At 54.4% G+C, this 16,721-nt stretch overlaps 1 protein-coding gene across 1 annotated transcript in view; it reads right to left on the bottom strand.

Moving 5' to 3' along the window:
• Positions 1-1,466: 1,466 nt before the first annotated feature.
• The window catches only part of nlgn4xa (neuroligin 4 X-linked a), a 78,103-nt gene continuing 62,848 nt past the window's right edge, over positions 1,467-16,721 (bottom strand). The window contains exons 4-6 of the mRNA XM_078942329.1: positions 16,514-16,699; positions 11,053-11,842; positions 1,467-3,548 (exon numbers count right to left, since the gene is read on the bottom strand). Coding sequence (XP_078798455.1) covers positions 2,654-3,548; positions 11,053-11,842; positions 16,514-16,699 — 1,871 coding nt within the window. The 3' untranslated portion in view covers positions 1,467-2,653. The remainder of the gene's footprint in view (positions 3,549-11,052; positions 11,843-16,513; positions 16,700-16,721) is intronic.

Genomic DNA, 16,721 nt, shown 5'->3' with positions numbered 1-16,721 from the left:
GAAATGTCCGTATCCTGTGGATCCAACCACAGACGTCTCAGGAAACGTCCGTATCCTGTGGATCCAACTACAGACGTCACAGGAAACGTCAGGATCCTGTGGATCCAACTACAGACGTCACAGGAAACGTCAGGATCCTGTGGATCCAACCACAGACGTCACAGGAAACGTCCGTATCCTGTGGATCCAACAACAGACGTCACAGGAAATGTCCGGATCCTGTGGATCCAACTACAGACGTCTCAGGAAATGTCCGGATCCTGTGGATCCAACCAAATACGTCACAGGAAATGTCCGGATCCTGTGGATCCAACCACAGACGTCTCAGGAAACGTCAGGCTCCTGTGGATCCAACTACAGACGTCACAGGAAACGTCAGGATCCTGTGGATCCAACCACAGACGTCACAGGAAACGTCCGTATCCTGTGGATCCAACTACAGACGTCACAGGAAACATCAAGATCCTGTCGATCCAACCACAGACGTCAAGGGAAACCTCCGGATCCTGTGGATCCAACCACAGACGTCTCAGCAAACGTCAGGATCCTGTGGATCCAACCACAGACGTCACAGGAAACCTCCGGATCCTGTGGATTCAACTACAGACGTCACAGAAAACATCAAGATCCTGTGGATCCAACCACAGACGTCAAGGGAAACCTCCGGATCCTGTGGATCCAACCACAGACGTCTCAGCAAACGTCAGGATCCTGTGGATCCAACCAAAGACGTCACAGGAAACGTCAGGATCCTGTGGATCCAACTACAGACGTCACAGGAAACATCAGGATCCTGTGGATCCAACCACAGACGTCAAGGGAAACCTCCGGATCCTGTGGATCCAACCACAGACGTCTCAGCAAACGTCAGGATCCTGTGGATCCAACTACAGACGTCACAGGAAACATCAAGATCCTGTGGATCCAACCACAGACGTCTCAGCAAACGTCAGGATCCTGTGGATCCAACCAAAGACGTCACAGGAAACGTCAGGATCCTGTGGATCCAACTACAGACGTCACAGGAAACATCAGGATCCTGTGGATCCAACCACAGACGTCACATAAAACATCCGGATCCTGTGGATCCAACCACAGACGTCACTTGAAACGTCCAGACCCTGTGGATCCAACTACAGACGTCACAGGAAACATCGGGATCCTGTGGATCCAACTACAGACGTCACAGGAAATGTCCGGATCCTTTGGATACTGTGGATCCAACCACTGCACACAAAATTATTTTGATTTTTGGATCTGGGGGGCCAGCCAGCTCCGCCCACTTTTATTGGTCAATTTATAACTTGAATAACGATTACAGAATAGCATAAAAAAGAACAATAGTGGTTATAGAAAGACAGAGTGATGGTCATCTGTCTTTAGAGAAGGGAGGGAGGGGTCACTGGCGAGGGCCGGGGTGGCGGCGTGGACGCTCTCGGACAATGACTAGACTCACAGCGCTGGTGTTTGTTTCTCTTTTCTTCTTTTTTATTTTTAGAAAATACTGTCATATTTGAATAGAAAAATGCAGAAAAAGGTGTGTAGCCAGAAGTGGGTCCAATAGCGAGTAAGGCCGACCCGCAAACCGATGGTCATCAGACAAACGGGGCGTCGGAAAAGTCCACTTTAAAAACCCCAAACAGGTTTGGGAATCAAACTAACACTCGTCTCTTACACAATTTCAAAAGTGACTTAAAGTTTTCTGCTTGCATTTTTTTTTGTGTTCAGGATGCAAAATAGAGAGAGGCATGATGGGAGATTGGATGATAATTCATATCAATATTTACACTCATTCACTTGCTTCTGTTACCCAAAATATCACCAGTCTGGCACCTTTTTTTGTTTTTTACATATTGCTAGCATATGACAAATATTGAACATATATTTCTTTACAAACATTTCCAACTAATATTGATACAAAAATTCACGTTGCTTTTTTCTAGATGATACATTTCTGGTCACATGGTAGCTGAGGCGGACCCCAGAAGAAAAGGATCGGAAGGTGAGCGGGACGAGAGCGGCAGACGGCGTCCAGCCGCTCCTCGCTGCACGCCAGGACGACAGCAACGCTGAGCGGGCCGATGGCGTCTGCCGCTCCACAGGATGGAGTTTGGTCGTACTGACCAGCTCATGACGCACAATCAGAAAAAGAACCGACGCTTTTATCTTTTGGAGGGGGGCGGGGTTATACTGAAACACTGACATCAAACCGAAAACACGAGCGGAGAAAAACCAGAAAGAAACAACATCAGGAGGAACGCTCATCTTTTTAAAACAAAGTCTGTTTTCCCGCCTTCTTTTTTTAAGGTTTTTATAAGTACCGGAGGGTCAGAACTGACGTCCAATCAGGCGTGAGATGCAAACAGGAATGAGGCGGCTCCATTGTTGCTTTTCGGCTGCAGTCATGGCACAAAATGACCTTCCTCTGCCTGAAAATATAAACAGTCAGGTTTGGTTACTTTCCTTTTTGGTCAAACTTCCCATGATGCTTTGCTCCACCAATAGCATCTGCTCTCAAACGTCTTCCCAGTTCAGATTCTGTACATTTGAAGAAGGCATGGTAACAAAATATTTTCTGCTTAACTTTGGAGTCTGTGCTTTCCGCGTGACCGCCGGTCGTGGGCGGCGGCCAAACCCTTCCCCGCCAGCTGAGCTATACCCGAGTGGTGGAGTGTCCGTGGGGCAGGTTGGTACTGTTCTGGCTGCCGCCGAAAGTGTTGAAGTTGTGCAGCGGCTGCATGCCAGCCAGGGAGTTGGGGATCATGGTGATGGTGCTGGGAGTCATCAGAGGGATGTCGTCCGGCGAGCGGCGCAGGGTGAGGGTATAGTCGGGGGGACAGGTGAGCCGCAGCGTGTCGTGGCTCTGCATGGACTCGCACTCGTGGTGCTGCTCGTTCTCCAGCTGCTGCTTCATCTGCAGAGACATCAGCTCCTCGCTCTGCAGGTGCGCCACATCGTTGGCCGTGGACGGAGCCCTGGCCGGGGTGGCGTTGCGCTGTGGCGTGGGAAGGCGGCGGCTGGAGTCGTGCCGCCGTTTGTCTTTCTTGTAGTAGAGAGCGGCAAAGGCCAGAATGTTGAGGAAGAGCAGCGACGCCCCCACGGCGATGGTGACGCTCAGCTCAGTGGAGTAATCCCTCTTGGTCTCGATGACCACCGTGGACTCGTCACTCAGGTCGCCGCTCAGGCGCTGGTCCGTGCCCTGCTTGTTGTTGTTTGCGGACGGAAGCCCCGGGTGGCGTGTGGTGGACGGCCAGTTGTTCTTCCCGGGGAAGCGCTTGGTGTACGGGTACGGGGTGGTGTCCTGGGGGGGTATCTTGGTGGTTGTGGACACATACTGGAAAAACTCATTGATGTTGTGGAGATGGGGAACCAGTTCCAGCCAGAACGCCACCTTGGTGGCTCGGTAGTGGTCCCGGACTCTGGGTTTGAGGCCGATGTGAAGGTAAAGTTGGTCCTTGGGGTTGTACTTTGTCCAGGCGACCTCCTCAAAGCGGTTGGGCTTGGTGTGGATGAACTTGGTGTCCTGAGGAACCGGCTGGTTGGGATCCCTGAAAGAGGAAGAGAGGAAGTGATGCGTTCGGTTAGTCTGAGGTTTTCTTTACCATGTTTTCACTGTCTACCCTCAGCATCAACTGGACACAAACAAACCTTCTTCAAGGTTTTGGGTCAAACGTTTCTTTCTGACTAAAATAACTCAAGTTTACGCCAACTTTCTGTTCTATCTGAGCTGTAGAACAAACTCAAAAGACACACCAGAGCAGACGTGGAACACCGGCTCAACCAGATCAAACTCCTCCAGAGACTTTGGCCGGTTGACTGATCTGATCAAGTTTACAGTTTCTATTCCTCTATGTGAGGAATTGAGAAAGTAGACAATCCTGAGAGGACATTCTGTCAGATGATGTTGGATCTCATTTATAAAATAATGAGGTACCGGTGATTATGATTCTAGTTATGTGACAGTAATGAGCATTAGGACTGTGTCTATGGGATCCAAAAGTGTCTGATCAGCACATTGACACTTGTAAGACATTGAACCATGCAGACATGCTAACAAATGTCCTGTAAGAAGATTATTAACTAACGCTCACTCGTGTGTAATAAAGAGGTTATTAAGGACACATTCAAGGTTATTAGGTAGAAATGTTTTTAAAAATATCCATCCATCCATCATCCATCCATCCATCCATCCATCCATCCATCCATCCATCCATCCATCCATCCATCCATCTTTCATCCATCCATCCATCCATCCATCTTTCATCCATCCATCCATCCATCTTTTATCCATCATCCATCCATCCATCCATCCATCCATCCATCCATCCATCCATCCATCCATCCATCATCCATCCATCCATCCATCCATCCATCCATCATCCATCCATCCATCTTTCATCCATCCAACCATCCATCCATCCATCTTTCATCCATCCATCCATCATCCATCCATCCATCCATCCATCCATCATCCATCCATCCATCTTTCATCCATCCAACCATCCATCCATCCATCTTTCATCCATCCATCCATCCATCTTTCATCCATCCATCCATCCATCCATCCATCCATCCATCCATCCATCCATCCATCTATCCATCATCCATCTTTCATCCATCCATCCATCCATCAACCATCCACAGAAAGAAACCATAGAAATTAACTGCATGATGATGTAACTTAACTGAAACTACCATTCATTCACTAAATAAGTGAATGAATGGTTTAGACGGATAATCTGCTGCATCCTGCTGAGTTTTTAACAAACCATACTTTAACTGTTTGCTTTAGATTTAAAAAAGGAGTCATTTTGATCGTAATTGCAGAAATTATGACTACATTTGTTCAGATAAAAAAGTAAAACCCAGTGAGAACGTCAGACCCGCTGTGAAAGCCTTGATTTTACTGATGACTGACTGACGTAGAATTATTAAAACTCTCTATTGTTGATAACTGTTTGTCTTCTTGTTGCCAAGGACTAACGGGAAATAGTTACAGGGCATTCTTTAAAGCGTTCCTCATCACATCGGCTGGTGCAGCCAGCGGCTGGTGTAGCGGGCCGCCGCCTCCTTCTGCTGGACCGAGCCTCCTCATTAAAGAGCCTTCCAGGAGTCGTGAAGCTCCGGCCTCCAGCTGCTTCCAGCTGCTTCCAGCATACGGAGGGAGTCCCGCTACCGTGTGCTGGGATTTCACTTACAGCCTGTCGTCCTGGTTCTAACATAGACATGAACACAACGCTTAAGCCCCTCCCACACTGCTGAGAACCTGCTGCTCCAGCTACTCTCTGCCTCATTAGAGTTCAGACAGAAGTCCACGGGCTGTGGAAACGGCTTCATCTCCACAGAGAAACGTTCACTCACAGACTGGAGAATGAAGCTGGAAACCCACGGTGGGTAGACCCCCACCTGAGCCGTTAACCAACACCAGCCTTCAAGAAGGTCAGTGAGACGATTGATGGCTTGCTTCAGTCTTTCTACATGTTAACCCTTGTGCTATCTTAGATGACCCCCCCCCCCCTTCCATTGACATGTTCTCCCTACCATGACAAAGGTGGATAAAGGTGGAAAGATTTCATGTAATCCATGGACACCAGTGAAGATCACAAATCATTGAAGAAAAAAGGTTCAGAGCACTGTTTAGTGGGTCTAGATGACCCCACTCCCAATGGTAAAGTGCCTAGGATAGAACAAGTCTTAAGGTGGAATGATGGCTTTGCTTCAGTCTTTCTACTTTCTAAAGGTCAACACAGGAGATCCAGAAGAGCGTAAGCCAACATTTTTACAGAGTAACTGAAACACAGGCTGAAGGTCGTTCACTGTCCTTGGTCGCTGATTGGTTGGCCCCTCCCTGTTCAGGTGAGTTTGCCCCCTCCCCTGATCAGCTGCTCTGTCTGAGGCGGCATGGTTTGACCTCCCTCTTGGAAATCTCCCTGGAGATTTCTTCCCTCCTGATCCGTCGCTTTGCCGCTTCACACCGCTCTACGCCGCTCCCCCATTCCACGGCGTTTCACGGCGCTTCACGCCGTGAAACGCCGCTCCACGCCGCTCCACGCCGCTCCACGCCGCTCCACGCCGCTCCACGCCGCTTCACGCCGCTCCACGCCGCTTCACGCCGCTTCACGCCGCTCCACGCCGCTCCACGCCGCTCCACGCCGCTTCACGCCGCTCCCCCAATTCCACGCCGCTCCACGCCGCTTCACGCCGCTCCACGCCGCTTCACGCCGCTTCACGCCGCTCCACGCCACTCCACGCCGCTTCACGCCGCTTCACGCCGCTTCACGCCGCTCCCCCAATTCCACGCCGCTTCACGCTGCTTCACGCCGCTTCACGCCGCTCCCCCCATTCAACGCTGCTTCACGCCGCTCCCCCCATTCAACGCCGCTCCACGCCGCTTCACGCCGCTCCACGCCGTTCCCCCCATTCCACGCCGCTCCCCCCATTCCACGCCGCTTCACGCCGCTCCACCCATTCAACGCCGCTCCACGCCGCTTCACACCGCTCCACGCTGCTCCCCCCATTCAACGCTGCTTCACGCCGCTCCCCCCATTCAACGCCGCTCCACGCCGCTTCACGCCGTTCCCCCCATTCCACGCCGCTCCCCCCATTCCACGCTGCTTCACGCCGCTCCACCGATTCAACGCCGCTCCACGCCGCTCCACGCCGCTCCCCCCATTCAACGCCGCTCCACGCCGCTTCACGCCGCTTCACCCATTCAACGCCGCTCCACGCTGCTTCACGCCGCTCCCCCCATTCAACGCCGCTCCACGCCGCTTCACGCCGCTTCACGCCGCTCCACGCCGCTCCCCCCATTCAACGCCGCTCCACGCCGCTCCACGCCGCTTCACGCCGCTCCCCCAATTCCACGCCGCTCCACGCCGCTTCACGCCGCTCCACGCCGCTTCACGCCGCTTCACGCCGCTCCACGCCACTCCACGCCGCTCCACGCCGCTTCACGCCGCTTCACGCCGCTTCACGCCGCTTCACGCCGCTTCACGCCGCTCCCCCAATTCCACGCCGCTTCACGCTGCTTCACGCCGCTTCACGCCGCTCCCCCCATTCAACGCTGCTTCACGCCGCTCCCCCCATTCAACGCCGCTCCACGCCGCTTCACGCCGCTCCACGCCGTTCCCCCCATTCCACGCCGCTCCCCCCATTCCACGCCGCTTCACGCCGCTCCCCCCATTCAACGCCGCTCCACGCCGCTTCACGCCGCTTCACGCCGCTCCACGCCGCTTCACGCCGCTTCACGCCGCTTCACGCCGCTTCACGCCGCTCCACGCCGCTCCACGCCGCTTCACGCCGCTCCACGCTGCTCAACGCCGCTTCACGGCGCTTCACGCCGCTTCACGCCGCTCCACGCCGCTTCACGCCGCTCCCCCAATTCCACGCCGCTTCACGCCGCTCCACGCCGCTTCACGCCGCTCCCCCCATTCAACGCTGCTTCACGCCGCTCCCCCCATTCAACGCCGCTCCACGCCGCTTCACGCCGCTCCACGCCGCTCCACGCCGCTCCACGCCGTTCCCCCCATTCCACGCCGCTCCACCCATTCAACGCCGCTCCACCCCGCTTCACACCGCTCCACGCTGCTCCCCCCATTCAACGCTGCTTCACGCCGCTCCCCCCATTCAACGCCGCTCCACGCCGCTCCCCCCATTCAACGCTGCTTCACGCCGCTCCCCCCATTCAACGCTGCTTCACGTCGCTCCCCCCATTCAACGCCGCTCCACGCCGCTTCACGCCGCTCCCCCCATTCAACGCCGCTCCCCCCATTCCACGCCGCTCCCCCCATTCCACGCCGCTTCACGCCGCTCCACGCCGCTCCACGCATTCAACGCCGCTCCACGCCGCTCCCCCCATTCAACGCTGCTTCACGCCGCTCCCCCCATTCAACGCTGCTTCACGTCGCTCCCCCCATTCAACGCCGCTCCACGCCGCTTCACGCCGCTTCACGCCGCTCCACGCCGTTCCCCCCATTCCACGCCGCTCCACCCATTCAACGCCGCTCCACCCCGCTTCACACCGCTCCACGCTGCTCCCCCCATTCAACGCTGCTTCACGCCGCTCCCCCCATTCAACGCCGCTCCACGCCGCTTCACGCCGCTTCACGCCGCTCCACGCCGCTTCACGCCGCTTCACGCCGCTTCACGCCGCTCCACGCCGCTTCACGCCGCTCCACGCTGCTCAACGCCGCTTCACGGCGCTTCACGCCGCTTCACGCCGCTCCACGCCGCTTCACGCCGCTCCCCCCATTCAACGCCGCTCCCCCCATTCCACGCCGCTCCCCCCATTCCACGCCGCTTCACGCCGCTCCACGCCGCTCCACGCATTCAACGCCGCTCCACGCCGCTCCCCCCATTCAACGCTGCTTCACGCCGCTCCCCCCATTCAACGCTGCTTCACGTCGCTCCCCCCATTCAACGCCGCTCCACGCCGCTTCACGCCGCTTCACGCCGCTCCACGCCGTTCCCCCCATTCCACGCCGCTCCACCCATTCAACGCCGCTCCACCCCGCTTCACACCGCTCCACGCTGCTCCCCCCATTCAACGCTGCTTCACGCCGCTCCCCCCATTCAACGCCGCTCCACGCCGCTTCACGCCGCTTCACGCCGCTCCACGCCGCTTCACGCCGCTTCACGCCGCTTCACGCCGCTCCACGCCGCTTCACGCCGCTCCACGCTGCTCAACGCAGCTTCACGGCGCTTCACGCCGCTTCACGCCGCTCCACGCCGCTTCACGCCGCTCCCCCAATTCCACGCCGCTTCACGCCGCTCCACGCCGCTTCACGCCGCTCCCCCCATTCAACGCTGCTTCACGCCGCTCCCCCCATTCAACGCCGCTCCACGCCGCTTCACGCCGCTCCACGCCGCTCCACGCCGCTCCACGCCGTTCCCCCCATTCCACGCCGCTCCCCCCATTCCACGCCGCTTCACGCCGCTTCACACCGCTCCCCCCATTCAACGCTGCTTCACGCCGCTCCCCCCATTCAACGCCGCTCCACGCCGCTTCACGCCGCTCCACGCCGCTTCACGCCGCTCCCCCCATTCAACGCTGCTTCACGCCGCTCCCCCCATTCAACGCCGCTCCACGCCGCTTCACGCCGCTCCACGCCGCTCCACGCCGTTCCCCCCATTCCACGCCGCTCCACCCATTCAACGCCGCTCCACCCCGCTTCACACCGCTCCACGCTGCTCCCCCCATTCAACGCTGCTTCACGCCGCTCCCCCCATTCAACGCCGCTCCACGCCGCTCCCCCCATTCAACGCTGCTTCACGCCGCTCCCCCCATTCAACGCTGCTTCACGTCGCTCCCCCCATTCAACGCCGCTCCACGCCGCTTCACGCCGCTCCCCCCATTCAACGCCGCTCCCCCCATTCCACGCCGCTCCCCCCATTCCACGCCGCTTCACGCCGCTCCACGCCGCTCCACGCATTCAACGCCGCTCCACGCCGCTCCCCCCATTCAACGCTGCTTCACGCCGCTCCCCCCATTCAACGCTGCTTCACGTCGCTCCCCCCATTCAACGCCGCTCCACGCCGCTTCACGCCGCTCCACGCCGTTCCCCCCATTCCACGCCGCTCCACCCATTCAACGCCGCTCCACCCCGCTTCACACCGCTCCACGCTGCTCCCCCCATTCAACGCTGCTTCACGCCGCTCCCCCCATTCAACGCCGCTCCACGCCGCTCCCCCCATTCAACGCTGCTTCACGTCGCTCCCCCCATTCAACGCCGCTCCACGCCGCTTCACGCCGCTTCACGCCGCTTCACGCCGCTCCCCCCATTCAACGCCGCTCCCCCCATTCCACGCCGCTCCCCCCATTCAACGCTGCTTCACGCCGCTCCCCCCATTCAACGCCGCTCCCCCCATTCCACGCCGCTCCCCCCATTCAACGCTGCTTCACGCCGCTCCCCCCATTCCACGCCGCTGCACACCGCTTCACGCCGCTCCCCCCATTCCACGCCGCTCCATGCCGCTCCACGCCGCTCAGCCAAACATCAGCGCGTCATTGTGCCGTGATTAGCGGCGCCTGACTCTGCAGACGGCGGGATCTGCTGACAAACAGCCACATTCCTGGAGGTGAGTTTATTCCAAGAACGGTGAGCAAAGAGGCTTTCCGAGCTCGTCAGTGTCAGAGCCAGCTCGCCGCTGAGCGGGAGCCAGAACGCCACGGGGGAGGGGGGCAGAGTGATGCTGATCAACAATTTTATTTATTCCTCCTGAAGTGAGTTTCCAGTGTGAGTGGGCTGCAGCAGCCGCTACCTAATCTGAAGGTGAGTGAAGCAAAAAGGCGAATCCTTTCATGGAACGCGGCGCCGCAGCAGCGGGGGAGGGTTTATTTACCCCCCCTTCACTCACAGGTTAATCATTAAATCACTAATCATGAGGAAAATGCGGATCATGCTGCACCCCAATTCCAGGTTTGGACCGTAAGAGGCTTATTGAGGAGATCCGCGTTCATTTGAAACGAAACCTTTGAAAACACAGCAGAGGCTCATGGGAACGCCAGCATGTCCCTTCACAGGGAATGATGGGAAAAGTCCTTCCTTTGCTGTTACACGGCAAAAACACACAAGTCACGGTAAACTTTCCTGAAAACCTTAAGTCTGGTTACCATGGCGATACGTCCTGCATTCCTGTGTGCTGCTTATTGAATTCAGCTAAATTTAGACCGGACTCTGTCACAAGCAGATTAAATGAGTCTAAATGAAGTTACTATGGAGATTTGTTCTAGTCTGGTCCACAGCAGCAGAAAGTGCAGGATCATTCCATCCTTACGTCCAGGTACGCACCTAGACATGCATCAAAACATCATTTTATTGACATTTACAGTATATTACATAGTTTTAAATTGGAATGTGATCGTTCTGTGGGTTCCGTCTGCAGGCGGCCATCTTTTTGCAGATGATACTGTGGTACTGTGATGGTACTGTGGAGGAGTCTATCTTTTAAAAAACTAAAGCTCCACTTGAGCTTTTGTGGGACAAATGTCTCCGAAAACCTTAGACTTCAGTGGAGGAACACAGATAAGAAACACTGGAGACCAGAACTCACCCGGTTTTAGCAAAGTTGGTCCAGTACGTCATGACCACGGCGCTCAGCATCACATCGTTCTTGGAGAAGTTGCAGTTGAAAAGGTCGGTGGGGCCGATCATGGGGATCCCGAACACGTAGGGGACCTCGTCTCCGTGGGTGGAGTCCGCCCAGCTGGGCTTCATGTCGCTCTGACAGTGGTGATAGAAGGCGTAGAAGTACGTAGGCGAGCCGTACTGGGCGTGGAGGTCTGCGGTCGCCACGGCCGGCGCCACCCACTGGTGGTCCGTGAAGAGAGCCACCAGAGTCTTCCGACGGGTTTCTGGATTCTCCTTGTCCGCCCAGTCCGTGTACATGAACTTAATGGTCTCCCGCAAAGTGTCCTTGCCCTCCGGGTAGCCGTACAGGTGGTCCACGAAGTCCGACACGGCAAAGTCGAAATCGTTGGCCGACACCCCGTCCTCACTGTCCACTATGCCGTCCACAAACTTAAAGCCCTCGCCCTGGTTGACCCCCAGCATGATGTCATAGTTCAGGAACTCCCCCTGCTCCATGAGGATCTGCGGGTCGTCGGGGATGACGTCGCCGTCGATCACCGGCCCAAAGGCGATGTGGTACTTTGCCGGAGTGACGTACTGCTCGATCAGCTCCTTGTAGCTCTTCTTCTGCAGGCACTCCACCAGGTCAGCCGTGTCCAGCATGTTGCAGCCCACCTTCTCAGCCAGAGACCGCGTGTACTTGGCCGGCTGGTAGTTGACCGCCCAGCTGGACAGCGCTGTTCCGCTCTGGATGATGGCTTTCTGGAACAAATCTGAGACGAGAAGCAGGATGAGTGGAAGGCACACAGCAGAACCTTTAAGTCTGAAGACACTCCTGGCACCTGAAGGTAACCGCCATCAGGCGACGTTCACACCAGGCTCAGAAATGTGAAACATCTTAAAAACTATTTGAAAATGTGTGTCCATGCGCTGCATGTGGGCTTCTGCATTCAAAACGTTCACGAGTCACTATGCAAGTTTTTAACGGGTTTTTGGGCTCTACGTAGAAAATAACAACAACCAGCGAACGCACTTTTAAAGTTAAACCAGTTGAACTTTGAAGAACCAGGGACTGGTTGAAGCTGCAACCGCTCAAAATCCCTCGTGAAGGAGAAACGAATCATAGCTTTTGTGTCTGGCTGGACGTCTGTGACACCAAGTCTTTAATTTATCAAAACAGAAGAAGGCTGGAGCAAGATTCACCAGATTTACACCGCTACGACGTTTCGCACCAAACCTCTGCTAGCTGCAGGGACAGGCGCTAGTATCAGGTAGCAACAGTCCAGAGAGACAGATGCAGAAAGCCTGTTCTTGAACGCGTATGCCTGTTGAGTATGTGGCGTAATCCCTGTGGTCATGTGACCATCTGCATTATGCTAAATGATGACATCATCTAAAAATGATGGAGGGAAAACAAGACCTACATCCTGTAAGGCCAACTGATGACCACGCCCACTAAAAAGGTGGGTGTGGTCTTCAGTTGGCCTACAGGATGCTTTCGTCACCAGTTTATCAGTGCAAAATCCCCTAGTGGTCATCTGGTGAACTGCAGCCATCTCCACCCTGAAGGCAGAAGCTCTGTTTGAAAAACCACCCAAAAATGTTTGAATTCAGAAGACAATCCTTGTCCAAGCTTCCATTTCTGGTCATAAACATTTCATATTCCTGTTCTGCCTGAATTAAACATGGACTGGTGTGATGGACGAGGCTTTCTATTCAGAGAGAAGATGAAAGCGCCCAGACTTTCTCCAAAACTCTGCGGCTGCATTTTTAACGCTGGACGCTTAAATATTGATCTTTCAGGGAAAAACAACTGTGAAACTCCTGGGGGGGCGAAGGGGGCTGTGGTTCCTCATCAGCTTCAGCTGGGAAGATGCGCCCAAACAAAGAGCCGCCCCGGTTTCTTTCCAGAGATGAAAACCTCCAGATCCGTCTGTGACGACGCTGAGACGAGGAACCAGAAGGTAAACAACGTTTACGGCTGAAGAAAAGCTTCTCGCTGCAGCTCCAGCCTGTCAATCAGCAAGTAGGCCACAACACAGCGCCGCAGTCACGCGCTCGCTCCTTTTGTTCTATTTTTACCGCACAAACACGCAGCAGCCATGACTCAACCAGGCCGACACCATCACGGGGCCCCCAGCGGGCCGCTCCCAGCCTGCAGGGGGCGGGCTCAGTCATGGATGCTGCAGCTGATGACCATTCTCCACGGAAAAAATGGACGTCCCTGACAGCGGGGCCTTTCTCCTGGAGAGGGAGCCCCACCGTCCCGACAGGAAGCAGCGGCTTTCTTCACTTCCTCAGCCCTGATGCTGACTCTGTCTCTGAGGCTCCTGCAGGTGTGGAACACCTGGAGACAGCAGGAACCCTCCTGACGGCTTCTACCAGCTGCTGCTCTTTAACCGCATCGAGACGACCGTTGGGATTTTGGACTATACAAATAAAATTGAATTGAATTGAATTGAACCTGCCGTCAATAAGAAAAAGGCTTCCTTGTTCTAGACCAGTGTTTTTCAACCTTTCCTGAGCCACGGCACACTTTAACCTTGACAAAAATCCCGCGGCACACAATTAAAAATTAAAAAGCAGAAACTCAGACTGTTTTGATCTACAGCCCCCCCCCCCCCCCCCCCCCCGCAATTTGACGTGCATTTTAGTGATAATTGTGGCAGAAAAAGCAGGAAGTTGCAGCTGTTTTTTTCTAAAAGATGGAATAAAAGTTAAGTTAGAAAATTTACAAACTGTGTGTTCGTTGTGGTTTCAAGAAGTTTAACAAGGACGACTCATTGTACACTGAGACGCTGTCCCTTTAACCCGATGCATCATGGGAGATGTAGTGATGGCAGACAGACTCTCTTCTCTGAGCTTCATGGTTTTGTTCACTTGTTCCACGGTCTGACACCGGATTCTGTAGAAAGCTACACTGCTAAAGACGAGCTTTAGCTGGTATTTTTGTTAGAACTGAGAGACTTTATGAGCAGAATCAGAACAAGGAAGTGAAGACTTTAACCACTTCTGATTGGTCAGACTGATGACATGTGATTAAGCCTCCAAGAATGATTGGTGGAGACAGTTAAAGGGACGGGACTTTTACCAAAATCAGAGCTGTAGCTGCGGCTAAATCACGGTGCCGTCATTCTGATCAAAATGTCTTTAATAGAATCAAAGAAACACAAAGAAAAAAGTATTTTATGATCTTTCATATTCCTAACTACTCAGTGTTTTATCAGTTTGGATGAACACAGAGCTGATATCCTGGAGATGGTCAATGTTTTCAGATTTGAGTAATTTCCCACGGCTGTTCTAGTCGTCCTTAGTCTGGTTCTGGTTCTGGTTTCACCAGTAATCAATATGACACCGATTCCCATCCGATGGCGTCCGGGTGACCCATGGCCACGCCTGTACGCCACGCCAGTGGCCTGCAGGACCTCCAGGTGGGGAGCAAATGTTCATGCACATGTTTGCTATGTGGAACAGTGAACTCTTTAGCCTCGTTTCCACTGAGCGGGTCGCTCTGACCCTCGCAGTGTAGGTGGGCGTTTCCGTTCACGGCTGGAAGAATCCAGCGCTGGTGGGCGCCTCTGTTGTCATAGCAACCTTCCATCGGAGCCCCAAACCGGACCAAAAAGTGGTACGCTTCAGCTGAAAGGGCCCATTTTCTAATGGAGACCCTCCAACAGCGCTCAGTACACAACATGGGGGTCACAAGTCCACACTGGGAGAAATGAGATGGCATGACGGGTGTGGACGTATAATCTGACTGCTGCAGGACACAGATGGAAATGTTTAACGGAAGAGAAGGAGGGTCTGAGGCAGACATGAGCAGTTCAGCCATCAGCTGCTGTCCTTTAGGATTCAGTCACAGTGACACACATGAAGCCCATTCAGATGACTGTTAATGTAAATGTGGAAGGGATGCTCTAGGCTTTTAGCAGACGATGGACTGTGATAGGCTGTACCTGCAGCTGAAAGAGGGTTGGTGGGTAAATGTGGTGAGTCCGTCCTGACTGTGAACCCAAATCAGTTCAGTTAGGAGGAAACTGAGTACAGGATACTGTTTCAAGTTCTCTTCCTCAGAAACTGTATCTGATCAGAACGTTTGAGCTACACGTAATAACTTTTTACCCAGACACATTCCTGTCAGGGTCACAGCGCTGCCCACCCATGAGGGGAGAAAGTCCCAGACCCAGAAACTCCTCTGTTACAGGACCCCCCAGCCAGGACTTGAACCGGGCTATTCTTGCTCTGAGGCAGGAGGGCTAAACGCTGCACCACAGCATCTCAGTACGTGGCTGGGTTGGTTCATGGATGTACGTCTCTTCACTTCCATGTTTTGACCCAAAAGTCCGTTATGGATGTTAAGGTGAGTCGCCTCTTCAGCTGACTGGAGTTCTAGAACCATAAACCTGTGAGCTGTTTGGGGTCACAGTGCAGACGTTGTCCTCCTGACCAATCACTTGCTGTGATGGACTTCCAACCGGACCGTACAGCACCGCCACGTAGAGCCTGAAACAGGACTGAAAAACTAGAGCAGCAACGGCTGACTCTGAGTCCGGATCACAGTGGACAGAAACGGCGTTTAGGTCGACCTTTCAGTGGAAGTGGTCACTTCCACGACGAGTGTTTCTGAGCCCGGTGTGAACGCCGCTTTACACTGAACGTGGCGACACGTCTGCCGCTCGCGTTTTGGACCATCTTCCATCACTTCTGGGTCTGAAACGGTCAGCAGGTGCATCGTTTACACAATCAGCTGTTGTTGCCTAGCAACGCCAAAATGCCAAAATGCCCCCCTGTTATGAAGTGGAACTATTACAGAGCAATGAAAACGTGTCAACGGCTGTTATGGCGTCAATAAAGTTCTATTGTGGTCTGGATGAGTCTCAGTAACGGCGTGCACTCTGATGTCCGGAACCCCGTCATGTGTTTGTTCCAGGAGAACGTTCCTCATCACCAAAACTGAATGATGTGTTCCTTTTGTGTAGACATTTCATTTAGACGGTTATCCAATTGACCAATGAAGAGCGGAAGGACAGGAAACGGTGCTGCCTTCATGAGTCAGAGACAGGAAAAGAAAAGACTTTGGACCTAAAAGCTGGTGAAGGTGATGGAAGCAGGACCAGGAACCAGGTGACCTCTGGCTGGAGATCTACCTGTATCTATCTAGAGATATATCTATCCATTATCTATTTATGTATCTATTTGTAGATCCTTTCAGTTTATCCTGGAATCCTCAGCTTCACGTTCGTGAAAAGATGCTTTCCTATCGTGGCTGAACGCTCTTCTACAGACACAAACAGGAACGTTTGTTCCAGACGGAAAACCACGTTTGTGGCGTGGCGGCATCCGTCCCACCCTGACAGGCTCTGATCTGAGCAGGAAGCTGCAGGATTCTGGAGGCCGGCAGCAGAATCCGCCTCCACCCAACGGTTGATGGATGCCAAGCTGACCTTCTGAGTAATGCGAGAGGGTGAGCAGGCTGACGCACGACGCCCCGGCGCCAGAGCCAAATATGGTCACTCTCTTGGGGTCTCCTTTGAAGGCCTGGATGTTTTCTTTGATCCAGCGCAGAGCCTGGATCTGGTCCAGGAGGCCGTAGTTGCCCTTGGCTGCTTGGTCTCCTGTGCTGAGGAAACCTGGGATGGGGGAGAGAGGGGA

Source organism: Oryzias latipes, chromosome 2, assembly GCF_053564925.1.
Source record: "Oryzias latipes strain Hd-rR chromosome 2, Olatipes_Hd-rR_3.1".
NCBI lineage: Eukaryota > Metazoa > Chordata > Actinopteri > Beloniformes > Adrianichthyidae > Oryzias > Oryzias latipes.
The sequence above is the reverse complement of the archived record's forward strand: the minus strand, read 5'-3'. Positions and strand labels throughout refer to the sequence as shown.